Genomic DNA, 26,252 nt, shown 5'->3' with positions numbered 1-26,252 from the left:
ACCTCCTTGCCCTGGGCCCACAGGCTCACGCGTGCTTCCCCACTGAGGCTGCCCTGCACCCACCCTGCTCCGGCTCCCCTGGAACAGCTGCCCTCACCCACCCTAGGTCTTCCAAAGGCAGAGTCAGCTGGGGTCCTAGTTTCCTTTCTGCACGGAGGCAGAAAGCTGGGGATTTTGAATGCTGGATCAAGCCCTGGCTCCATCTCCAGTCCCTCTGTGCCTCCATTTCCCCATCTCTAAAATGGGCATGATACTTCCACCTACCTATGGGGTTGCTTTAAGAGTGGTGAAGCTAATGAGGGGGTGGCTGCACGGACGGAGGACGCAGCACGTGCAGAGCAGCATACACACGTTGTTTGTCGCCTGCACAGACCCCTTGTCCCCAGCAGGTGAGAAAATAGGCTCAGGGAAGGTGAGTGTTGTGTAATCACCACACGGAACCCCAGAACACACAGGCCAGGGGTTTTCCATAAATTCTCCTCCCTGCTCTCTCTGCCTGCAGCTCCCACCCCCTCAGCGCTCTGGTGCCCTGGACCCTTCTCTCCTTGGCGACTGTGCCCCACCTGCTGCCCCTCTGTCTCCTGGATCAGCGCTCTATATCTCTCTGTGCTAAGCCTTTCCTTTATTTATTTGGAAGTCAGAGATAGCGAGAGAGGGGGAGAGACAGAGAGAAAGGTCTTCCATCCGTTGTTTCACTCCCTGCATGCCCACAATAGCCAGGGCTGGGCCAGGCCAAAGCCAGGAGCCTGCAGCTTCATCTGGATCCCCCTACCTGGGTGCAGCGGTCCAAGTGCTTGTGCCCTCTTCCTATACTTTCCCAGGCACTAATATTAGCAGGGAGCTGGATCCAGAGTAGAATATAGAAAGCTGGCATCCCAGGCAGTGGCTTATCCCACTGCACCCCACACTTTTATTTAAATATTATCTCGTGTCTTTTTTTTTAATATTTATTTATTTATTTATTTGAGAGCGTTACAGAGAGAGAGAGAGAAGTCTTCCATCCTCTGGTTCACTCCCCAATTGGCCGCAACGGCTGGAACAGCGCCTATCCAAAGCCAGGAGCTAGAATCTTCTTCAGGTCTCCCATGTGGGTGCAGGGGCCAAAGCACTTGGACCATCTTCTATTGCTTTCCCAGGCCATAGCAAAGCTGGATAAGAAGTGGAGTAGCGAGGACTCAAACAGGTGCTCATATGGGATGCTGGCACTACAGACGGCAGCTTTACCCATTATGCCATAGCACTGGCCCCACTTGTGTTTTAAGAAGAAAAAGATGGCTGGTGCCGCAGCTCACTTGGCTAATCCTCCGCCTGTGGTGCCAGCACCCCAGATTCTAGTCCCAGTTGGGGCGCCGGATTCTGTCCCGGTTGCTCCTCTTCCAGTCCAGCTCTCTGCTGTGGCCCGGGAAGGCAGTGGAGGATGGCCCAAGTGCTTGGGCCCTGCACCCACATGGGAGACCAGGAGGAAGCACCTGGCTCTTGGCTTCGGATTGCGCCGGCCGTGGCGGCCATTTGAGGGGTGAACCAATGGAAGGAAGACCTTTCTCTCTCTGTCTCTCTCTCTCTCTCACTGTCTAACTCTGCCTGTCAAAAAAGTAAAATGAAAAAAAGAAGAAGAAAAAGATAAGCAGGGGCTGTGGTGAAGTGGGTAAACCTGGCTGCTCCACATCCGACCCAGCTCTCTGCTATGGCCTAGGAAAGCAGTAGAGGATGGCCCAAGTGCTTGGTCCCCTGCACCTGCGTGGGAAAGCCAGAAGAAGCTCCTGGCTCCTGGCTTCGGGCTTCGGATCGGCACAGCTCCGGCCGTTGTGGCCAACTGGGGAGTGAACCAGCAGACGGAAGACCTCTCTCTCTCTCTCTCTCTCTCTGCCTCTGCCTCTATAACTCTGCCTTTCAAATAAATAAATGAGTCTTAAAAAAAAAGAAAAAAGTGGAGGGGGCGCTGTTGTAATGTAGCCGATAAAGCTGCCACCTGCAATGCTGGCATTCCATATGGGCACTGGCTCAAATCCCAGCTGCTCCACTTCCAATCCAGCTCCTGCTAATGTCCTGGGAAAAGCAGCAGAGGATGGCCAAAGTGTCTAGGCCCCTGTCACCCACATTGAAGACCCCCATGAAGCTCCTGGTTTGGCCTGGCCCAGCCCTGGCCATTGCAGCCATCTGGGGAGTGAACCAGCAAATGGAAGATCTCTCTCTGTCTCTCTCTCTGTCTCCCTTTCTCTAACTCTGACTTTCAAGTAAATACATTTCTTTTTTTTTTTTTTTTTAATGTACAAGCCTCCCCCTAGCCCTCTTCCCCCCCAAATCCCAGCTCCTCACGCGGCCCTGTGCTGTCCACTTCCTCACCTCCCACTCTCTCCTCAGCCTGGCTTCAGCCCCCAGCACCCCACCACCTTGCTCCTGGCAGGGCCCCCACAATCCCAGGTGAACTTTTGTGTGCCAGCTGATTTGGAGTCCAGCAGCCTGAATTCAGTTCCAGATGTGCCACTCGCTGGCTTTGCAGCTTTGGACGAGTGGGTGACCCCTGGGAGCCCGTCAGCTGGGATGCTGGGGACGAAGGAGTGGGTTGGAGTGGCTGCTTAGCCAAGCACTGCGCTTCCGTGCCAGGGTCCGGCCTGGGCCCGGGCTCGCGGGCACCGAGCGGGTGATCTGAAAGGTCATCTCTCACGGTGTTAGTCCTTCCCAGAGCTGTTCATTGGCCTGATTAATAGGACATGGATCTGCTGTCAGGACTAACGAGGCATTGCTACATCTTCATGAGCCGGGCTTATCTGGCCCTGGGACCCTGGGCAGTGGCATTTGCAGGGATAGGAGCTGTGGGTTGGCCCCGGTGATGTGGGTGTGTGTGGCAGCACAGAGTCTGGGCCCCCACCTCTGCCTCCCCTTGAAGGGGGACCTTGGGGAACCGTCTGCCCATACTGTGGGAAGGCAGTAGCCAAGTCAGTGGGGGTAGAGGTGGGGAGGGGCAGGTTTACAGGAAAGCATTTACCTGGGAAGGCGTCCAGAGATACTTAGAAGCTGGAATGTCTGGGCCTTTGGGGCGGCTGGTATGTGGGGGCCAGGGAGAGGAGGAGTCCTGGGTCCTGGCTGGAGCCTGGAGGTGGCTGGAGGTGCCCTCCCCGAGGGAGGGAGAGCAGTGGGGGAGGGGCGGTCTCCAGGGTCTTCCCAGAAGCTTTCCAGGATGCTCTTTCTAGGGCTGTGGGTTGGTGAGGGGTCAGAGACAGAAGCCTAAACCCTGGGCTCAGATCATGGCTCTGCCTCCTCCCAGCTGCGTCGTGTTGGACAAATCCCTTACTCTCTCTGTGCTTTGGTTTTTCTTCTATGTCAACAGAGGTAATTGCAGCACCCAGCTCATGTGCAAAGAAGTCAGTGAACGTTCAGCTTTCTGGACGGTGCCTGGCACAGGTGGAGCCCTGGGCAAGGGCGAGGGGCCCTGATTAATTTCTCTGACAGTCTTTCTCGCTTGCCCGCCCACTGTCCCCTGGGACTGCCGCCTGTACCGCTGGCCGTGCTGGTAGTGACCATGCCGTAATGAGTTGGTGTCTCCCTCTCTTCCAGGCAAACCTGTCTTTGTTAAGGTCCCTGAGGACCAGACTGGGCTGTCGGGAGGCGTGGCGTCCTTCGTGTGCCAAGCCACAGGGGAACCCAAGCCACGCATCACATGGATGAAGAAGGGGAAGAAAGTCAGCTCCCAGCGCTTTGAGGTATGGTCTCAGTGGGCAGGGGCAGGCAGGACTTGGAGCCTGGTCCCACTCCTCTCTGTGGTCCTGCTGGGAGTGGGAGGGCAGCTGACACCGAGCAGGCCCCCGTGTTCTGAGCAGGCCATGACCAACCGTCTGTCCTCTGGCAGGTCATCGAGTTTGACGATGGGGCAGGGTCAGTGCTGCGGATCCAGCCGCTGCGGGCACAGCGAGACGAAGCCATCTATGAGTGCACAGCCACCAACAGTCTGGGGGAGATCAACACCAGTGCCAAGCTCTCGGTGCTTGAAGGTACGAGCCAGGGAGGGGCACGGTGGCGACACCCAGCTAGCCAGCTGTGGCCCTGCCACGGGCCCATGTGCATTTGGCAGAAAGGTGGGCTGGCCATCTTGGTGTCGGCCGAAGTCAGTGGTGGACCGGGTGGTCACTGTACCTGGCCTTGATGGTGTGGCTTGTGCCAAGACCAGCTGTGTGTATGCCTGGGCTCTGGCTGGAGGTGTGGAGCTGCAGCTGGGTGTCCCTAGGTGGTTGTGCCAGGGGGCCTGATTTTCACGTGGAGTTCTGTGGTAGGTGTCAGACAGGTGTGTTTCTTGTTGCTGCTATGTGCCAGGGCCCAGACTGGTGGCTGAGGCTCTCCCTATGGGTTTTGACGTCTTCTGTCACTTGGTGGCTTCTCCTTTCTTCCGCAAGCACTCCCTGAACTGCCCTGAAGTCCAGCGGATCATCTGCCCTGGGCGCTGAACCTGAGATACGCAGTCTCAGGATGTTCTGTGGGGACAGCCCAAAGGGCTGGGGGTGCACAAGCGAGGAGAGAGCTGTGTGTAAGCCACATCTTGAGAAGTGTGGAGTTGGGGGAGGCAGTTGAGATGTGTGGAGTTGGCTTTTGGACAGGGGTCTGAGAGCTGGAGGGGAGCAGCTGGAGAGGTTGGAAGGCAGACGCACAGGATCAGGCTGCCACTTTTCTCTGGCAGAGGAAGCCACCAGCGGTGGGGAGTGACATGCTCAGACCCCAGCCATCGGGTTCATCCGTCTGAATGTGGTCTGTGGGTGTATTTTCAAAATGGTGTGTTTATGTGAGTTTTATTTAAATTGTTATTAATTATAGGGGCCGGCACTATGGTGCAGCGGGTTAAAGCCCTGGCCTGAAGCGCCCGCATCCCATATGGGTGACGGTTCTAGTCCCGGCTGCTCCACTTTTGATCCAGCTCTCTGCTATGGCCTGGGAAAGCAGAAGAAGATGGCCCAAGTCCTTGGGCCCCTGCACCCACCTGGGAGAGCAGGAAGAAGCTTCTGGCTCCTGGCTCCTAGCTTCGGATTGGTGTAGCTCCAGCTGTTGTAGCCATCTTGGGAGTAAACCAGCGGATGGAAGACCTTTTTCTCTGTCTCTACCTCTCTCTGTAACTGTCTTTGAAGTAAATAAAATAAATCTTTTAAAAAATTGTTATTAATTTTAAAGATTTATTTATTTATCTGAAAGAATTACAGAGAGAGAGAGAGAGAGATCTTCCATCTGCTGGTACACTCCCCAGATGGCCACAATGACTGGTGCTGGACCATGCCAAAGCCAGGAGCTAGAAGCTTCACCTGAGTCTCCCATGTGGGTGGCAGGGGCCCAAGCACTTGGGCCATCTTCTGCTGCTTCCCAGGCCATTAGCAGGGAGCTGGATAGGAAGTGAAGCAGCCAGGACATGAACTAGTGCCCATATGGGATGGCAGCATTGCTCCACCACAACACCGGGCCCTAAATATTTATTTGAGAGGTACAGTGAGACAAACAGACACAGAGAGAACTCCTATCTGCTGGTTCACTCTCCAGATGCCTGCAACAGCCAGGGCTGGGCCAGAACCAAAGCCAGGAGTCAGGAACACAATCCAGGTCTCCCATGTGGGTGGCAGGAACCCACTTACATTTGGCATCACTGATACCTCCCAGGGCCTTCGCTGGAGAGCAGTTGGAGTTAGGAGCTGGAGCTGGGTGTCAAACCCAGGTACTCTGATGTGGGATGTGAGTGTCTTACCTGCCAAACGCCTACCCCTGCTTTCTTTTTAAAATGCAATACCAATATCTGTTTAGTGTTGAAAAATTGAAAAGTATAGAATAACAAGGAAAAATTTAAATCACTCATTATCTTACCTCTATTGTTAATGTCTAGTTATTTTTTTAAAGATTTATTTTATTTATTTGAAAGAGTTACAGAGATAGGTAGAGACAGAGAGAAAGGTCTTCCTTCCGCTGGTTCACTCCAGCCACAACAGCTGGAACTGCACCAATCCGAAGCCAGGAGCCAGGAACCAGGAGCTTCTTCCAGGTTTCCCACGCAGGTGCAGGGGCCCAAGGACTTGGGCCATCTTCTGCTATCCCAGGCCACAGCAGAGAGCTGGATCGGAAGAGGAGCAGCTGGGACTAGAACCAGTGCCCATATGGGATGCCAGTGCTTCGGGCCAGGGCTTTAACCTGCTGCGCCACAGTGCCGGCCCCAGTCTTCTTCTTCTTTTTTTTTTTTTTTAATTTGCTTTTATTTATTTGAAAGAATTACAGAGAGAGATAGAGAGAGGTCTGCCATCCACTGGTTCACTCCCTAAATGGCCACAACAGCAGGAGCTGAGCCAATCCGAAGTCAAGAACCAAGAGCTTCTTCCGGGTCTCCCATGTAGGTGCAGGGACCCAAGTGGTCAGGCCATCTTCTGCTGCTTTTCCAGGCCAGAGCAGAGAGCTGAATTGGAAGAGGAACAGCCATGACTAGAATTGGCACCCATAGGGGATGCCGGCGCTTCAGGTCGGGGCTTTAACCCACTGCGCTACAGCGCTGGCCCCTGGTTATTTCTTTGTGGCCCATTTTCTGTGCATACCCGTTTGTGTGTGTGTGTGTGTGTGTGTGTGTGTGTGTACTATATATCAGAAATTAGATCACTCTCTAGTGATTTGTAGACGGCTCTTTTAAAACAACAAAAGGGGAAGGCATTTGGAGCAGCAGTTAAGTCACTGTGCATCCCATCTTGGAGTCCCTTGGTTCAAGTTTCTACCCTGCTTCCAGTCCAGCTTGTTGCTAACGTGCACCCTCGGAGGCAGCAGGTGATGGTTCAAGTACCTGGAGCCCTGCCACCCACGGAACATATCTGAACTGAGTTCTAAGCTCCTGACTCTGGTCTGGCTGGTCTGGCTGAGCCCCAACTTTAGGGGGCAACTGGGGATCTCCCTTCTCCCTCTCTGTCTCTCTGCCTTTCAGAGCACACACAAAACAAAAATCAGGGGCCAGCATTTGGCCTCGTAGGTAAAACAGCAGCAGTGCACATCAGAGCGCCTGGATTTAATTCCTGGCTCTGGCTCCTGACTCCAGCTTCCTGCTAATTTGGACTCTGGGAGGCAGCAGTGGTAGCTCAAATAATTGAGTTCCTGCCACTCATGAGGGGAGACCTGGGTTGAGTTCCCTGCTCCCAACTTCACCAGGCATATATGGAGTGAACTAGCAGGTGGGGAATCTTTCTCTGTGCTTCTCAAATATAAAAACAAAAGCAACAAACCAAAAAAACCCATATTGTGAACATCTTCCTTGCCATTAGATATTTTTCTGCCTCATTATTTTTAATGGCCATGGGTGAGCTGTCACATGGAAACACCCTAATTTATCTAGCCATTCCCTTATGGTTGGATACATATGTTGTTCAAAGTGTTTTGCTTTTATAAATAAAATGCCATAGGTGTCCTTACACGTAGGTGCGTTCACTTCCCTGATTATTGGCTTGTCCCAGGTCCATGGGAGGAGAACCGCTGGGTCAGAGGGCGCATGCAATGTTAAGCCTGTCAGTATTTCCAGAAGGTTGTATCAGTTTATACTGCTGACAAGCAGGTCGTAAGAGGCCTCTTTCCGGCAGTGGGAATTATCATTTAAAAAAAAAATCTTTGCCAACTTAATCGGCAAAAAAAAATGGCATTTCAATTTAATTTGCATTTCTTTGATTACAAGAGCAGTTGAACATCTTTTCACATTGGCCATTTCTATGCTGTGGCTTTGTGTGTTCACACAGGCATCCACTCCGAAACTCTCTTGCATCTGTGTCCCCGGGTGAGCCGGTGGGTTCCACTGTGCTTCACACGGTCCTTCGGCAGGGCCGTGGAGGACAGTGGCCAAGAGCAGGGACCCTGCACCCTGCAGGCGACCTTGAGCCAGTAACCCTGCCTCTGAGCCTCGTTTGTTCCATCTGTAAACAGGGCTGTAACATGTACCACCCAGGCTGGTTTGGAGAACTGAATGCAGCACAGTTAGCCACCTACCGGGATCCCAGCCTGATTTAGCAGGTGCCACAGGGCTAGGAGGCACCACATCGTGAGGACGAGTGAAGAAGCTGCTCGGCTCCCATAGTCGCCTGCCATCTTCTGTCCCCTTGGGGAGGACGTTGTGGAGCTGCGGCCCAGAGGCCAAGCCCTGGGCCAGGATCACTGACTGCCATGTTCCTGGGTTCCTCCCTGCTAATCCTGACCTCACTGTCCCGACATGTGACCCGGGAGCATGTATTTCAACTCTGCCCTGTTGGCATCTGCCCACAGGGTGCCATCTGCCCTGCCCTGGCACTTGGGAAGTGGCCAGAGGGCCAGGACCAGGGCTCCTCCTCCTGAGGGCATCTGCCAGGGCTCTTGGGCCGGGTAGCAAGGTGTCCTCAAGGCCCCTAGGCCCTGTGTCCTCTGCCACTGCCCTGGGCGGCTGCTGCTCCTAATGGACATGGACATGGGCACGGGTGGTCTTTCAGAGCTGGGTGAGGAGGCCTCCCTTGCACTGGCAGGGCGTTTGGAGGCATCTTCACGCATAGGGATAGGGTCCAGGGTGCGTGTGTGTGTGTGTGGGCTCTGAGATGTTGGCAGTGTCTGAGGAGGTATCTGGAGCAGGTGTGGGGCAGGTCCCCGCCCTTGCCCTGTTCCCTTGGAGGGGCTGAGGGCCTGTGGGCCTGGGGGAGTCCCTCCTGCTCCTGAAACAGCACCCGGAAGACAAAGTGCTGACTTTCCTGGTCTGTGTAACCTTGACCAGCTCTGGACTTGGCAGAAAGGCGCGCCGGGGGCGGGGCCACGGGGAGGTGGCCCAGACTGTGACTGTCCCGCCTCCCCACCCAAAGCTGGGGTGCCCGCAGGAACTGAGTGAAAGGCTGGCTTCCTGGAGCTCTGCGGTGGAGCTGGGGGGAGCCAGGGCTGTTCCTGGGAGGACACACAGGGTGCGGGGGTTGGGGAGAGGGTGAGACTGGCACGGACCCCTCCAAACACATGAGACAGGGGCTGAGGGCTGCCTGGGGAGCCCGGCTCAGGTGTGCGTTCCTCGCTGCCCTGGGGAGTCCCGGCCCCGCGCCTCCCCTCCCCGCAGCCTCCGGCTGTCCAGGGAAGACTGCTCTCTGGCCTCACTGCCCCCCTCCGGCTTGGGCACAAGGTGGGGTGCCCAGCACGGGCTGGCTGGGGGCAAGCCCGTCCGCGCCCCGCGTTCCTGTCTGAGTGGTAATTGAAGCCATTAGCGCGCCAGCCTCTCCCTCGCGGTAATGGCAGGAAAAGCTCTTCTCGCTCCACACTCTTGAGGCGGCGGCTGAATCACTCCCCCTCCAGCCCGCCCGCTGCCGCCACTGAGACAGGGAATCTGACATTTTCCCTCACGAGGGAGGGAGCGCTGGGGGAGGGGAGGCAGGCCTAGATTCCCGGGCTTCCCTCCTGGAGGTGGGGGCAGCGAGGGTCTTGAGCTCATTGTGGGGCACCAGGGGCCAGGCTAGGCAGGAAAGCCCCCGGAGAGAGCAGGACCAGCAAGAGGTGTGGGTGGGGCCCTGGTGACTTCGGGGAGGGTCAGTTCTGGAAGGGACAGGAGGAGGAGGAGGGAAGAGGCTGTGGGTTAGGGATGCGCTGTTTTCGCCTTGTCCTGGGAGGCCTGCCTCCGAGGGCTCAGCGGGCAGGCAGCAGCCGCGGCGTTTGTCTTGTGATCATGGCTACAGCAGATCATGTGTGCTGTGTGTGGTGAGGGTGCCCTGTGTGGTGCAGCGTGTAGGGCTCCTTACGGAAGGGGGTGTGAAGCAGACTGTGTGCGGGTGCATGCGCCAGGCAGTGGGGGAGGGGTGCGGGGTGTACAGCAGGTGGTGTATACCTTATAGGCTGTGTATGCAGCAGGCGGTGTGTGTGCGCGCATGTGTGTGTGTGTGTATGTGTGTGTGCGTGCAGCAGGCAGCAGGCATGCGATGGGGCTGTACCGCAGGTGGCGTGCACCTTACAAGCTGTGTGTGCAGGGGCCGTGTGAGCAGGAAGCAGCCTGCGCTGAGCTGCTGGGGCCAGAGTTGCTGTGTCTGGGCTCACTGTTTCTGGGGCCCCTGAAGATCCCCGCTTGGAGCTGTTGGTCAGCCAGGACGGCTGGACGGAGAGGGCTGAGGGATAGTCTGGTCAGGCTCCGTTGTTTTCAGCACTTGGAGTGGCTCCCCTCAGCATCTGGCAGCCAGGATGGGGGGGGGGGCGGTTAACCACATGGGGGTCCTGCCCAGATCTGCCTTTGGAAGATCTTGGGGGAACTCTGTCCTCTTCCTCCCCTCCCTATCAAGACCAAGCTTCCTGCCACCTGTTCCCACCTGGCTCCATGTCCGCTAACTGTCCAGGACCACATCTCCAGTGCCATGCAGACCCGGAAATCCAGGCGTGTGCACGGAGTGCCTGGTGTTTGATACCTTGTGGCAGACTCTGGGGAGGGGCCAAGGTGAGGGTCAGTCAGTGTTGTGCTGGGCCTGGACCTCTGGATTTTTCAGTGGCTCTGACTTTGGAAGGCTCTGGGACCTGTGGACAGTGAAGGACTTCTTGAGCCCCCTACCACGCCCCCAGGCCCTTTGAAAACAGGCCAGGGACAGAGGGCCCATAAGCAACACATGGCCACGTCCTGGTATATCTTGTCTGGGCCAGGCCTGTCCCTTCCCTCTACCCGAGGGAGAATGACTGCCCAGGCCTGACTTTGAGAGGAGGGGAGTTGAGGCTTTGCAAGCGGCAGGATGCACCCCTTTGTATTGTCAGCACACATGCTGAGGCGACAGACTGGTTTTGCAGAAGCCAGGTCTGTTACCTACCTGACTTGCAGCCTCAGAAGACATTGAAAGAGCCCCCGAACCTGGAACCCAGGCCAGCCTCCCTCCCTCCCCCTGGCAGCTAGGGCATGGCCTACTATTGCCTCTGGCCAGGCAGCTGTGGACTTTGTGACTTGTCCTTATCCTCACACCCTGCCATGGCCACAGATTTCAGGACCCCAGAGACATGAGGCTCTGCATTCTACAGCCGATTCTTTGAGGTTCTGGGCCCCAGGCACGGCGATAGGAAATGTAGCAGGCAGACAGGCACTGCCAAAGGCCCTTTGAAGGTCGGACCCTGGGTTTCTTGGTACCCAAGATCCACCCTTTATCCTGGTTCTGATCCGTCTTCCAAGACCCAAGTGAGCTCCCTTCTGAATGAGTCCTCCTGGGGGTGGGCAGTGCTCTCCCCTCTTCCCTCGGCCTTGGGTGCTGGGCACCTCCCCTGGTAGCCCCATTTGCTCCCAGCGTCTGCTGTGTGCACGGTCTCTTCGCTTACTCCCCTCCCCCCAACCTCAGGACCACAGTGGAGCCAGTGGATCCGGAATTGTCAGTGCCCCTGCCTATATACACTCCCCATCCTTGGTTGCCAGGGGAGAGAGGATTTTAGTCAGGGGGTAACGTGATCACATTTAGGCTCCAGAGGCCCCTGCGGGTACAGAGTGAGGTGCACATGAGACCGGTGAGCGGTGGCGTTTGCCTGAAGAGGGGAGAATGGATTATGAGCAGTTAGAAGGAGGGTGGCCTGGCCCAGCTACCTGTGCCACAGGGGAGCTGTGACACCCTGGGCTGCCCACTCCAGGGCTGGGTAGCCGGTGAAACTGTTTTCCAAGACTCCGAGATGGGAGGGTGGGGTTTGAGGGGACAAGCTGACGATTCCAGCTAGAAATCTGTTGAGTCAGGTGTATGCATGCATTGGGGTGGGGTGGGGGCGTCCAGGAGGCCTGGGCGCATCTGCCCGGCGCTCCAGAGGGACATCTGGAGACGGCGTTGCGGAGGCTGGGAAATGGCAGCTCTTGGGGAGCCAGAGCCAGGCTGGAGACGCAGGCCCTGGAGCTGCCTCTTGTGTTGGGAGGAGATTCCCTACAGGAGGAGGTGTTGGGGGGTGGGGGGAGCCAGGCTCGTGCCAGGCTGTGGAAGTCAAGACAGGGAGTGAGCGAAGGAGGAGTGGTCAGTGGGGTGGGGTGCTGCCAGGGGCGCTGGGCGGGGTCCTGTGGATTTAGCTCCGTGGGGTCATCATTGACCTTGGTGAGCAAGCTGCGGGCAGCAGCGCGGGTGGCAGCCGGGCTGCAGGGGGCTGAGGAGGGAGTGGAGGGGAGGCTGTCAGTGGTCTGGAGTGACTTCAGGCAGTGCCTGCACGCACGGCTCAATGCTCTGCATCCGAGGGAGGTGGGGGGACCCCAGGAGGAAAGTCCAGCGCCTGAGTGTCCTCCCAGGATGGCCCCAGCCTTCACTCGGCAGGGGGGTGGCGGCGGCAGCGGTGGCAAGGGTTCGGTAGGGCCACGAGGAGCTCCAGGGAAGCCCAGGGCGGGGCGGTGACGGAGAGGGGGAGGCCTGGCTGCCGACAGGCCCCAAACAGCTCAGATTCAAAAACAAAACAGGCTTTTAAGATGCCAAGTTTGATGAAATCTGAGTGCTAGAAGAGGTGGGAGTTTTCTCTTGGAAAAACAGCTGAAAATTGAGACTGAAAGCTGCGAAGGGAGATGGGCCCAAGGCTCCCCAGGCCCCCCTGACTGCCTGGAAGCTGGGTTCTCCAGGAGAGTGGGAGCTCGTGGTTCTGTGGGGCCTTCTGCCCTGCTGGGGGTGTCTCTGTCCTGACACTGCTGAGGACAGAGCTGCCCCGGAGCCAGAGGTAGCCTTGGCTTCCTTGGAGTGCCTGAAGGGCAGGGGAGCTGGCAGCCTTGCCACCCACGAGGCTCCTACCTGTGTCTGTGTCCCTGTGTGTGCGTCCAGGTACACAAGTCTCAGTGTACGTGTGTCTCTGACAGAGCATGTCTGCACATGTGTTTCCGTGTCCACATGTCCCGCCTCTGGCTCTGCTGACATGAGTCTTTCCACAGGTGCATGCCACTGCAGGTGCCCGTCCACATGCACATAGAGGTTTCTATTTTTGCACCTGTCTCTCCATGTGTGTCTCTGGGCCCCTGGCTGTTTCTAAGGTACTAGGAAGGTATCTGTATAATCAGAGACAGGGCGAGGCCAGACCCAGCACTCAGGAATAGGGGAGGGGGTCAGGCTCACAGTCAGTGCCAGCCCAGGGATGTGCGCGCAGAGTGGCCCCCGGGGCTGGGTCAGCACGGCTGCAAAGAGTGTGCTGACAGACGGTGCTGCGGGCCCTGGGGCCCTGGGACCCTGCAAGCCGCCTCCATCTGTCAGCTTCCGTGGTGCAGGCCCCCCGCTCCCCGCCCCGTGGCCCAAACTCCGCCTCAGCCACCAACACCAGGCAGAGTTGGACAAAGGGACTTGTGTGTGCTTTGTAGAGGGCCTCAGCAGCCTCCCTGGGCCCAGTCACTGCAGCCTGCCCAGGCAGTCCTCTGACCACCCCACCCTGGCTTCAGCTATCAGCACCCCACAGAGCCCCCTGCTCCCACCAGACTCACCTGGCGGCTGCTCTCCCCCTCCCCACAGAAAGCTTTCTGCCCCCCAGTGTTACTTCCTCCTGGGAGCCGCCAAGATAGCAGGTGGGCCATGGGGTCAAACAGCCAGCTCCATTACAAGGCTTCAGCCACTCCAGCCCTACCCACTCTCCCTGCCAAAGCCCCCCACCCCCAGGCCTGGCATCTTCCACTGCCGTGGAACAGCGGGACCCCCTGCAGGGAAGGCTGTGGGGATCTCCCACTGCAGTGTCCAGAAGCCTGCAGCCGGCGGTGCAGAAGCCGTTCCCGCACACGTGCGCGCCCACCACAGGTGCCTACAGATTTTTGTGGGCAGAACAAACTGTGGGGAATGTGGGTGCTACCTGTGCACAAGCCGGCGCACGGTACTGGGCACCGGGTGAGGGCCAGGCGTGTTGCGACGACTTGGAGCAGGAAAGCCCAAAGGGAGGGTTCCCCAGAGTCGCTGAGCCAGGTCCTGGGGGCTGTGGGGGTGTTGCGGCCGCTCCGCCCAGGCCGGGGCGGGAAGGGCGGCGCCCAGTCGACCGCGGATGCGCGCGCCTGCACGGACACGCGCAGCCCTTCCGCCGCGGCGCCCGCCTCTCCGCCGTCGCCATGGTTACCGGGTGGCCTGGAGGGGGGAGGGGCCCTTCCTTCCATCCCGCGCCGGCCGCCCCTCGGTCACCCGCCTGGCGCGATTTGAGGGACCTGGGCGTACCTCCCGGTTGTGGGCCATAGGTGTGTGCCCGCGGGTGTCCACGTGTGAGGACACCGGGGGCTCCCTATGCGGTAAATACTGGCTCCACCGGGGTTGGGTTGGGGTCTGCAGTGGAGCCCTGAGCCCCGCCCCTAGCCGGCCTGGGGTGAGGGGGGGGGCGGAGCGCAGTTCCCGTGAGAAGCCCCTCACCTGCCGGCCCCCAGGGCTTGCAGGTGGTTCCGAGGAAGTTGGGGTCCTACCACCTGGTCTCAAGGCCAGCCCCACCCCCTGTTTAACTGTGTGACCTTGGGCAGGTTTCCACAGCTCCCTAAGCCCCGGTGTGCTGGTGTATCTCACAAGGGTTTTGGTAAAGATTGAGTCGATTTGTGAAGAGTAAAAAGGCTCTGTCTGTGTAACCTGTTAGCCCTCGCGTCCATTTCCCCAGTCGCTGATGGGTTTGGGGTGCTGATGTGATGTGAGCCTGAGCCACTTGCCTGGGGTACTCACCAGCCCTGTGGGTACTTGGGGGTGCTGTGGGTGGGTCTGTTTATACCACCGTGCTCAGAGCTGCAGTTGAATGTGCTGGGTGGGGTGGAAGAAGGAAGCAGGCAGCAGCGGTCACTGCTGTGGGGCTCTGCGCCTTCCTGGGAGACCCGGGGTGTCAGGACAGCAGCACGGGAGTGCAGCCTGGACTCCTGCCTGGCGCAGGGACAGGCGTGGGGTCCCGCTGTTTTATGGACAGCTCTTCACACTTGCTGGTGTCAGGCTCTGGCGGCAGTGCCTGAGGGATGATCTGAGCCAAGGACGGAGCCATTGAGGGCGCGATAATTGAGGGAGGAAAATTAATTGTCCTTAATTTGGCATAAATCCCAAAGACCTTCCCCGTGTCAGGAATTCAGAGTGGATTCCTGGGACACAGGGCTGCAGACGACTATGTGTTTTCCCCTTCTCCTTGATGGGTACCTTGCGGGTAGAGATGGAGACCACCTGATTGGTGGGCCCTGATCCTAAGCAGGCTCCCCTGTCTGCCGTCCCCTGCCCGCAGGCCCTATGAGGGCTGAGCAGGTGGGAGTGAGGTCTGGGCAGAGCCAGACTGGGGTCCTGGCGGGCAGGATGGCTCTAGCAGCCCTGAGTGTCCCTCAGGTCCCACCCAACGGGGCCTTCCTGTAAAGCCGGTGGGGGCAAGGCCAAAGGAAGCCATCGCCCTGCCTGGCGCATCCCTAGCCTCTTCATTCCCTGCCTCCCTCCATGCGCCTGCTGCTGGTTAACATTTTCTTTTTAAAAATCAGAGTTGAAAGTCAGGGCGCTGTGGGATCATATTTACAGCCAAGGAAACGCTGGGTTTACATCCGGAATTTATAGGGCTGCGTCCAGCCGGCTTCTGGGAAGGACTGGGGCGGGGAGGCCGTGCCAGGGGTCCTGCTTCTTCCCAGAGCCAGACCCTTCTCCTCATGGTGTCCCTGTGGGATGGCGCTGGCACCTGGAAACACCTGGGGTCTGGCAGCGGACACGGGGGCACCTTGCTCCTGCCCGTTCGCTCCTCCAGCTTCCTCTCCTTCCCCTGCCCGCTCACTCCCCCTGTCCCCAGGGAGGGCCTGCTCTGCCAAACCTTGACTCTGTCCCCTCCGAGCAGGCCAGGTGCTTTAGTCCTGGCATAGGTGTCTGGCCTCGGCAAATGCTCCCACATGCCTGCCCTGTGCAGGGCCTTTGGGAGGGAGCTGTACAGTGGCCCCGTCTCCCCCACTAAGGAGCCCAGCTCTTGCTGGAAGGTGGACAAAGGACAGAGGGTCCCCCTTGCTCCCGTTGGGTGTACCTGACGTCCATACTGGAGGAGAGGCTCTGCCAGTTCTCACAGACACCTGACAGTTTGCTCCCAGTGGAGAGGGCCCCTCACCAGCCTAGGGTGGCAAGGGGGGCCTAAGCCCTAGCCCCAGCACCCGTCTACCCGGTGACTCAGCCCTTATTAGTTGCAGTAGTGTTGGCTGATGGTCGCCAGGCACAGGTTCTGTTCTCAGCTCCCTGACACCTTGGGAGCAATATTGGATGTGGTCCTGTGGTGACTTCACGAGGTGGGCACTTGAACCTTGTGTACGGATCGAAGCAGAGACGCAGAAAAGGATGGCAACCCATCCCGACCCAGAGCTAGTGAGCAGTGGAGACAGGAGTCCGACCAGGTCTTCCCTAGTCCAGAGCCTGTCCTCCCGGCTCCTCGTGCTTCCAAGGGACGAGGGGACGCAGCCTTCAGGGCTCCTGCAAGAGTCCGTGTGCAGTGGGAGTGGGCTGTGCTGATGCCTGTCCCCGTCGCTCCTCTGAGAAGTGGGCTGCAGCCCATTGAGCAGTACTTCCCTGGCCTCCTTCCTTGGTACATCCCTATAGCTTCTACATGTTCAGAAACAGTCAAGACTGCAGTTGAGACGCGATGGAAGTGAGGACCCGGGTTAGAAGGGGATCCTTGGCAGGGCAGGGGGGTCCAGGGTAGGCCCGGAGCCCAGGCTGTGACCTGGGCTGTGCCATGGGGTGACTGAAGGCTGGATGCAGGCATGGAGGGAGCACTGCGTGTGCAGGCAAGGGTGCAGGTTGTGGCTGTTGATGCTGCGTGAGCTGAGGGCCCTACAGCCTGGTGTCCACCCGGCGTGTTCTGCTGTGGCCAGCAGAGCATCGATCCGCGTTCTCAGGGCCTAGAGAGATAAGTGCTGACACCTTCAGTCTGAAGCACTGCTTCTCAGACCTGGAAATTCTCTCCCTGGGCCAGGGTGGGCCCCGCTGCAGCCCCCGGCCCTGCCAGAGGGACTGAGGACCCTCGTCCCTCGCGTGAGGGGAGGCTTCGTGCTTACACGTCCGGGGTTGGGGAGAGGGTCACCGCCTATGGGGGTCTTGGGCTGCGCAAGGCCGGCGCTAACATGTCCACTCTGTCTGCAGTGGAGCAGCTGCCCTCTGGCTTCCCCACCATCGACATGGGGCCGCAGCTGAAGGTGGTGGAGAAGGCACGCACAGCCACCATGCTGTGTGCAGCAGGCGGAAACCCAGACCCGGAGATCTCTTGGTTCAAAGACTTCCTTCCCGTGGACCCCTCCACGAGCAACGGCCGCATCAAGCAGCTGCGTTCAGGTGAGCTGAGGGTCGAGGGGCCGCCAGACTTCAGGAGAGGTGTCTTGCCTCGTGGGCCTAGGTGTCTGGGGGCTGACCCGCCAGGGCTGGGGGCCAGGTCTCACGCCAGGCCCCCAGGCCCAGGGAAGAGCATGCTGGTGACAGCTCGTTGTCTACTGGGCCTTTACCTTCCTGGGTTTGTCAGACTCGGTTGGCTCTGGGCCAGTCCTGCCGCCCCCAGCTTGTGTAGCGTGCTCCGTGCGGCGAGCTCTACGCAGGTGCTCTGTGGGTATTTGTCCTCCACTTTCCCCATGGCCTGGAGCTTAGCCTCATAAAGAGACCAAAAATGCCTGGTTGATCAGGCTTCAAAAGGCTGGACCTCAGGGGCCCAGAGCCCAGGGAGGACTTGCTGCCGCCCCTCGGCCACCAGAGCCACCAGTCTCCTTTGGCTGCCTCAGTGGAGCCGGCTCAGAGCCCTGGGAGCACGGATGCCGTTGCGACCAGGCAGGAGGTGTCGCCCAGTTGATCGATCTGCCTGTGAAGCTCCCGCCAGGATAATTGATTCCGATTTTGTGGGAACGGAGCGGGTGGGAAAAGAGGCCTGGAATCAGCTTGACTGCATTCTGTGTCTGCCGCCAGCACAGGCTGGACCAACAGAGCTCGCTCCAGAGGTCCTGCTGGCTGCGGGATGGTGGGCCTCAGGCGGATGGCCGGTGCCGGCCAGAGCCCCTGCTGCCCATCAGCTGTGATGGCGAGCGTCGAAAAGGAGGACACGACGCTGCCCCTGTCAGGGCCCTGCAGGCGTCCGCCACTCCCTGGGGTACCGGATGCTCCCCACCAGCTCTCACCAGGCCCACGCCCGCCTCAGTGCCCAAGGGGAGGAGGAAGAGATGAGCCACCCAGCAGGGCAGAATCCGGCCCCAGCCACGGCCGCCTGAGACAGCCCACGAAGTGTTAGCTCATTTAATTTAATTAAAACTCAACAAGATGGAGGCAGCTGTAGCTCAGTTAATTAAAACAGCCGTAATCAAGGCAGGAAACGGTCCGGCAGCGTTGGTGGCCGCTGCCCAGCACTGCACAGCGGCCGGCTCGGTTCGGCTCCCCTGTGTGTCTTCCGTGGTTCCCCCAGGCAACCTCCCCAAGCAGCCAGACTGTGCTCCCCGCAGGCCTGGGCGCCTCCTCCGTCCGTGGTGGGCAGTGGTTTTGGGAAGCCGCCCTGTCCCGCGCATTCGGTCATCACGTGTTCCTGCGGGGCCTGCTGTGTGCCAGGCCTGTGCCACCCTCTCCCTGCCACTGCCCCTCGGGTGCTGCTCGGCCGCGTCCTCCCTCCCACCTTCCCTGCAGCGGGGCTTCCCCTGCTCCTTGCTGCGGCCCAGGGCCCCGAGAACCGAGCCGGTGCCCTGCGGGCTCGCCCACACCCCTACAGCTCCCGCTGCCACCTCCAGCCCAGACAGCGACATCTTGCCTGAGCTCCGACACACAGGTCCGGCTGCCTCGTGGGTGTCCTGCTGGCCAGCACAAGTGGTGACCTCCTTCCCACACGGCTGTTGACTTTGTCTACACGGGACAGTCCCCCCAACCTGAAACCCGCGAGACCCTCCCCCACCCCTACTCCAGTAAGGGACCAAGGGCCCTTGGTTTTCACCCACGCGGCTCTCACACTGGTCCTTCTGTCCTGCCATTGCCGGGGTGCTCTCCCTGGCACACGCCCAGGCTCTCCGGGAGAGTCTGCCCTCCAGGCCTAGTCAGAGCTTTCTGCCTGTATCCCTCCCATGCTCCGACACTTCTGGGTCATGGTCAAGTCCATGCTCCCAGGGCAGGTGCAAGGCAGAACCCCAGTGTTGTCCCCTGCTCGCATCGCCAGCCGCACCCTCACTGGCTCTGTGCCCTGAGTTACTTCTTGCAGCATCGTCTTTCTCATCCTTAAAGAGGAGTTACAGTAAGGAGTGAGTGAGACAGGGCAGCCAGAGTCAGTTGACCACCAGGGCCCCCGCGGACAGAGCTGTTCCTGCCTATTGCTGCAGCTCCACTCGCCCTGAACTGCGCTGCTCCAGCCTCACCCACCTCCTGGCCCTCCGCTCGCCTTCCGCTTCCTCAGCTTGAAAGCCTCCACCCATTGGAGCCTCGGGCGCCTCCTTCAGGACTCATCCCACTTGTCGTCATCACTGCTGTGTGCTCCACGCAGCTCGCCTGGGCTGGGCACCTCTTGCAGGGAGGACTTGGGCCCCCCAACCCAGCACAAGCCCAGCCACAGGCTAGCTCTCTCTGAGCCCCAGTGGAATGAATGAGCTCATGAACTTGATCGTGGCCACCTGTCCCTGCAGACTGATGTCCACTTCTCTCCCCACTTCCCAGGGCCATGCTCTTTGTTTGACCTTCCCTGCCACCTAGAAGCCGTGATCCTGAAGGTCATGGTCCAGTCCAAGCTCCTGAGGGGCCTTATTCATCCCACCCTGCAGTGGCAAAATGACCTTCCCCGTGTTTGTCTGACCTTTGGCCCCAGCGGCTGCTGCCCCTGCACCATTGCCATTTAGCAGGGTGATGGGTGTGGCTGTTCCCTGTGTGTTTCACAGCCACGTCCCTTTGTGGAGTGGACGCAGGCCCCCGAGCACTCGGCTTGCACAGGGACCTCCTCGGCTTCTGCATCACTGACAGTATACAGAGTGCTTTGCCACCCTTTGTTGCGGCCGACTCCCCTGCGGCCCTGGGAAGCAGGACAGGCTGGGATTATCCTGCCCGACTCCCAGCTGGCTTAAAGGAGTCACCTGGGGTGACTGGGCCCGGGAGCTCCCCTGTGAGGTCCCAGCAGGGCCTGGGAAGTGTCTCTGCATCTGCACAGTCCCCTCCTTCAGACCTCAGGCCCCCACTGACCAGTACGCAGAGCTCCCCTGGAGGCTGTGACCTGAGCACTTGTAACTAGGGTGTACCCCCAGGGCAGGAAGTAGACAGGAGGCCGCCACGGCATGCGCCACCCAGGCCTGGGGCGTTTGAACCTGAGACCCAGTGTGGGCCCCAGAGTCGCAGCCACACTTGAAGAGAACGCGGAGCACGCTAACCTACCCTAGTGGGGCTCATAGCCACCATTGGTGCTAGAAAGAGCTCTTGGCCCATGAGCTCTGCCAGCCTGGACAGAGCCTCAAGGACATTGCTGTGTTCCTGCGTGTGGCCTGAATGTGCAAGCCACCATCCCAGTCACTGCAGAGGACAGCCTAACACCACTGCCACGCTCCCGAAGTGCCTGAGCCAAGGCCTGGTGGCCTTGAGAAGAGTAGGCAACGCAGAGGCCTGGTGCCTGTGGCCCCTACTCTGCTGGCTCCAGCTCTGATGGAAGAGCCCAGCCACTGTCTCTGCCCCACCTCCCACCAGGCCTGCAGAGGGCGCCATGCGAGTGTGTGGTCTGTTGCCCTTTGGCGCTAAGCTGGTCAGCATCTCGAGCACAGCCCTGGGAACTGACCCAGGACTCCCCTTACTCCCCCACCTGCATCTTATGAGATGGAAACATTTGCTGGGGAAGTTGCTGTTTGGAGAGGTGCAGAGATACACCAGGTGGCAGAGCTGAGGCCTGGAGCCGTGAGTCGCTCTCCCCAGGCCCTGCGTGGGTCAACGGCTGTCAGCTCTGAGATGTCAGCATCCCTTGTTGTGACTCAGCAGGCCTGAGAGCTTTCCTTAGGTGGCTGCTGCTGCTTTTAAAGACTTATTTATTTATTTGAAAGGCACTCTTCCATCCGCTGGTTCACTCCCCAGATGGCTGCAACAGCTGAAGCTGGGCAGATCCAAAGCCAGCAGGCAGGAGCTTCTTCCCAGTCTTCCACATGGGTGCAGGGACCCAGATACTTTCTGGACCATCTTCCACTGCTTTCCCAGGCCATAACAGAGAGCTGGTTCGGAGTGGAGCAGCTGGGACTTGAACTGACGCCCATTTGGGATGCCGGCACTGCAGGTGCTTTACCCACTATGCTACAGTGCCGGTCCCCCCTCCTCTTTTATTTAAGGCTTATTTTTTTTATTTGAAAGACAGAAATAGAGAAGAGGAGGAGAGAGAAAATGAGTGAGGGAGCGAGAGAGAGAGATCTTCCATCCACTGGTTTACTCCCCAAATATCCCAATGGCTGAGGCTGAGCCAGGCCTAAGCCAGGAGCCAGGAGCCAGGAGTTTCATCCAGGTCTTTCCTGTGGGTGCAGAGACCCAAGTACTTGGGGAATACCCCCCTGCTTTCCCAGGCACAGTAGCAGAGAGCTGGATAGGAAGTAGAGCAGTTGGCACTGGAGCCAGTGCCCACGTGAGTTGCCAGCACTGCAGGCAGAGGCTTAACCTTCTGCACCACGGTGCCGGCCCCCAGTCGTATGGCTTCTATTGATCGCTCTTCGCCATGTTAGATGTCAAGACTGAGAATATTTTTAATATTTTCCAATATGCTTTAAATAAGTTTTAAGACCTGTTACATGTTACCATAAATAGCATTTTTAAGTGAAAAATAATTATATTTTCTAAAACAAAAAGCATTCCATGAGAACATTGTTTTACAAATCTCTTTAATTTGGGGTTTAGTAGCAGGCAGCTGGATTCTCATTACTGGGTCTGGCCTATTACGATACCACACATCGTGTGTCCTCGGGGGAGCTGCTGTATTCTCGAGAGAGGGTGAGCAAGGCACGGGATTCCGTAGTATCATGGAAATGGCTTTGACCTTGGGACCCCTGAGGGACCTAGGACCACACTTGAAGAATCCCTGATGTTCCCTCCAAACGCCCTGTGCTCCCCTCACTTCCCCTCATCCCAGCGGCGTGCTCGCAGGCTGTGTCACGGGCTTTGGGCAAAGCACTTTACGTCTTTCGGCCTCTGTTTGCGGCTTTGTATGTAGAGATGTCTCATTTCTCCGGGCGGGCGTCATGGAGTTGGGTGAGACAGTGGACGGTGCTCGGCTCTCCGTACACTTCCCATCCCCCAGCAGTGGGCACGGAGGGGCAGGCAGGAGAGAGCTGGACCCGGCTCTGCCCACGGGCGCCTTGCTCCTCTGGAGGAGAAGTGGATGGACGGTGGCCTGAGCCTGGGCGGAGGCCTCTCTCAGGAAGAGAGCTGGCGCAGACCTCAGGGTAGGCCTGGGCTTGGCGCATGAGTGCTTGTCCTTGTGGCTGCCGACTGCCACGTTAGGAGGCCCCAGGCAGGCTCCCGCCCCTGCCAGTTGGCTGTGGGCGGCTTGGTAGTCACCCGGCCTTCAGCAGGGTCAAGTGGGCTGCTTCACCGAGCCCTGCCGGCTGCCGGAGCTGGTCTGCGTGTCGATGGGGACCTAGTCTGAGCCCTCTCTTTGGCCCTTTCTCCTGCCTACACACCCCGGTTTGTTAAGTGCTTTGTTTTGGAATCTTCCTCACTTGTGGGATTTGGGGGACCCTGTGAGGGTGCAGCTACTCTGTCTCTTCACCTTCCTTCTCCACAGACCCCCAGTGGCTCCCTCCAGATTCCTGCCGCCCCCCTCCCCCCCCGCGACAGCCCCGACCCACTCGGAGCAGTGCCAGTGACTCGGGGTGCTCGCCCACACATCCCTGCGTCAGCCGGACCCAGGCCTTAGTCTCTCCACGTAGCACAGGCCTTTCCTTGTGTTTGGTTTTATCTGACTGCTTTGTGCGGCTCTCCTGCCTTTGTACTAATGCTTCTCTCTGATCTTATTTGCGTTCAAATTACCTCGCCAGGTGGTTCACCAATCAGAGGTAAGAATGCTGTCCGTGCATCTCGCCACACCACGCCTCGCCACTGCCGTCACCACCACTCCATCCCGTCCAGTCCGTCACCTCCCCATCCCCATCCCGACCATCTCCGGCTCTGGCCCCCGACACCACTGGCACCACACACATCCACTCAGCCATTCCCTCCTGTGGACTCATCCATTCCAAGTCTGAGTTGTGGAGACACCAGCTGAGCCCCCCCATGGAGGGCCAGCCCCACACAGGGGACCCCGTCAGCCGCAGTGGAGCAGCCTAGCCTGTCCCAGGCTGGCTGTCGATGGAGATGCTTCCTGTGAGGTTGGGGGCTTGACCCAGCCTTGCCTTTCTTCTCTTTTCCGAGGGGCCAAGTTATGACTTGCCTTCTCTTTCCGTGTCTCGATCCTGCAGTAGAATGAGGATCATCCCTTATGTCCCTTCAGCCCAGCAAGGACAAGGAACAGCTCTCCCTGAGGACCTGAGTGCGGATGCTGGGAGAAGAGGCTCCTGACATGCTGGCTCACCTGACCTGTCACGCAGCAGGCAGGGCACAGCAACCTAGTGGTTGAAGCACAGGCCAGACTTAGGAAAATCCAGGTTCAAGTCTGACTTTCCACTGTGCAACCTTCAAACAGCCAACACACCTCTCCGAAGTCTGCTTCCCCTTCTCTGAGCTGGGGCCAAGGCCAGCTGCCCACAGGGTGGCAAGGGTTAGAGGAAAGAACGTGTTCGTGCACACCCAGACCCCCCCGGGTTCAGGGCCGTGCTGGTCTCAAGACAGAAGCTGGGGCTGGGAGCAGCCGCTGCCTCCCTGTGGAGCGTCTTGTCCGTGCCCACATCCTTGGGTCCCCCACACAGCCAGGCAGCGGACATTGACACTTTGCAGTCCCTGTTGTTGGGTCCTGGTGTTGGCAGCAGATTTGGAGGTTTCTGTGTGCAGATAGGCACGGGGTCTGTGTTGGGTCCCCTGACTGGACTTAGGCTCTTATTCCTGGGGAGCTCCTTCCTCCCATGGGCAGGAATCCCCCCAGGCCCCACTTCCTGCTCCCAGCCTGTGGCACTGGCCCCCAGGCTTGTCCCCGGCCCTTTTACCTATGAAGTTCACCACCTGAGGGCAGCCCCCACCAGCCAGGAGGCTGTTTCCCTTCTGCTTGAATGAACATTCCTTTTTTAAAACTTTTTTTAAAAAAAGATTTATTTATTATTTTTTATTTAAAAAGCAGAGTTACAGAAATAGAAACACAGAGAGATCTTCCATTCACTGGTTCACTCCCCAAATGACTGCTGGGCCAGGCCAGGGCCAGGAGCCGGGAGCTTCATCCTGGTTTCCCACATCAGTGACAGGAACCCAGGTTCTTGGGCCATCTTCTGCTTTCCAGCACATTAACAGGAAGCTGGATCAGCAGTGGAGCAGGGGTCCAGGGTTGTGGGGTAGCAGGTAAAGCTGCCGCCTGCAATGCCAGCATCCTATATGGGCACTGGTTCAAATCCCAGTTGTTCCACTTCTGATCCAGCTCCTGGCTAATGCGTCTGGGAAAGCAGTGGAAGACGATGCAAGTGCTTGGACCCCTGCACCCACTTAGGAGATCTGGCAGAAGCCCCTGGCTCCTGGCTTCTGATCAGCCCAGCTCCTGCCATTGTGGCTGTTTGGGGAGTGAACTGGTGGATGGAAGATTCTCTCTCTCTCTCTCTCTGTCTCTCTCTCTCTCTCTCTGTGTGTGTGTAACTCTGCCTTTCAAATAAATAAATAAATAAATAAATAAATCTTATTTAAAAAGTGCAGCAGCTGGGACACCAACTGGTACCGATATGAGATGCTGGTGTTGCAGGTAGCAGCTTAACCTGCTATGCCACAGTGCTGGCCCCAAATGAAATATGTAACAGGGTCCCTCCATCCCATCAATGTGGCCTGGTGGTGCCCAGTGGAGAAGGCTGAGGCCAAGGCCTCGGAGGCAGCCCTTAGTCCTGGCTTCTCTCTTGCTCCACCTCCAGCCCCCAGCCCCTGGAGGTTTGTAGCCCCTCCTGCTGCCCTGTGTGTGCATGGTGGAAGGGAAACATCAGGTTCGGACCCGGAGACCCAGACTCTTGGCATGGGCATGGCTTGGGACCCCTCCTGTGGCTCCTGTCCAGTCCAGTTAGGTGGGGCCCAGCAGATCCTGTCTGTCCTGTGTGGGTGTGATCATCAGTCTGCCACCCCCGGCTGGGGGCAGGGGGCTATCAGGGTTGTCCCAGCTGTTCTGTGCAGGAGGTGGTTGCTGTCAGACCGTGTCCTGTGGGGGTTATTAACTGTCCATCGGCCTGTCCTGTGTGGGTGTAATTGTCTGTCGGCTTGTTCCGGGGAGGGCTTTGGGGCCTGTGTCTGGGGTGTTCCTGTCACAGACAGCTTGCCCAGTGCTTTCGCAGCAGTTCTTGCGAGTTTTTATTGCTGGGGCTGCGGCTGGGGCTGGCCAAAAGTCAGCCATGTGGCTTCGCCTCCGCCCCGGCCTGCCCGCTGCGGGCTCCCGGACCTGGCCTTCCAGCACTGGCTCCAAGCCCAAGTCCCTCTATCCTCTGTGAGGGTCCTTTCCAGCTGCCCCTCCGTTCCTGGCTCCCGTCTGTCCGACCGCGGCCAGAGTAGCCCCCCAGGGTGCTGGCCCGGGTGGGAGCTGCAGCCTCCATTAGCCTCCTGAATTATGCAGGAGCGTGGTGGGTCGAAGCACTTTAGCAGGAGCAGGCTGAAGAGAGGAGCCGGAATGGGTGGGGCCGGCTGGGTGGGGGTGGCGTGGGAGGGGAGGATGGGGGCCAGGAATAGAGGCCGCGGGGCACCAGGCCCACAGGCCAGGCCTCTCCTCCTTCCTGCTCAGGCTATCCTACCAGGGCTTTGCAGCTTTCAGATCCCAGGCTGCAGGCCACTCCCACACCTGCCTCCGGTGAGCACTGGCGGGGAGGCCCACTGGCAAACAGGCTGTTGGACTGGCAGGAGCACAACAGACAGTGCAGTTAGAGGAGCAGAGATGGGCCTGGCAGGCCTGCACGGTGGGGTGGGATTGTGCTCCCAAGCGCAGCTCTTGGTTCTAGCATGGAGGCCACTTCCCCCCACCCCCACCCCGAGAACTGCTCAGAAGCCCATACGAACTGCGATTTCTGATCCACATAGCTGTGGGTGCTGTTGAGACCCCTTTGTGCATTCCAGGCTGCCCTTGACGTGGGCAGTATCTGACCCCTCCCTCTTGTGTCCCTGCAGGTGCCTTGCAGATTGAGAGCAGTGAGGAGTCGGACCAAGGCAAGTACGAGTGTGTGGCGACCAACTCAGCAGGCACACGCTACTCGGCCCCTGCGAACCTGTACGTGCGAGGTAAGGACTCGGCAGTGCCTGGCCTCAGTCACCGCGGAGCTGAGCTGCACCTGCTGGGCTCGCTGCCTCGAGCCCTTGGTGCAG

At 58.6% G+C, this 26,252-nt stretch overlaps 1 protein-coding gene across 16 annotated transcripts in view; it reads left to right on the top strand.

Annotated features, from left to right (window-relative positions):
- Positions 1–26,252, top strand: part of PTPRF (protein tyrosine phosphatase receptor type F) — an 84,737-nt gene that overhangs the window by 20,131 nt on the left and 38,354 nt on the right. For 9 of the 16 annotated variants that reach the window (XM_089300817.1, XM_089300821.1, XM_089300816.1 and 6 more), the window contains exons 3-7: positions 3,556–3,701; positions 3,848–3,989; positions 16,971–17,159; positions 22,826–22,843; positions 26,058–26,168. In XM_089300817.1, coding sequence (XP_089156943.1) covers positions 3,556–3,701; positions 3,848–3,989; positions 16,971–17,159; positions 22,826–22,843; positions 26,058–26,168 — 606 coding nt within the window. The remainder of the gene's footprint in view (positions 1–3,555; positions 3,702–3,847; positions 3,990–16,970; positions 17,160–22,825; positions 22,844–26,057; positions 26,169–26,252) is intronic. The other 7 variants (XM_051856577.3, XM_051856591.3, XM_051856590.3 and 4 more) reach the window with 1 other exon arrangement.

This window comes from Oryctolagus cuniculus, chromosome 7 (genome assembly GCF_051225735.1).
Source record: "Oryctolagus cuniculus isolate XC-2025 breed Fujian yellow rabbit chromosome 7, ASM5122573v1, whole genome shotgun sequence".
Classification (NCBI taxonomy): Eukaryota; Metazoa; Chordata; class Mammalia; order Lagomorpha; family Leporidae; genus Oryctolagus; species Oryctolagus cuniculus.
Note: the sequence above shows the minus strand (reverse complement) of the source record. Positions and strands in the feature narration are given on the sequence as shown.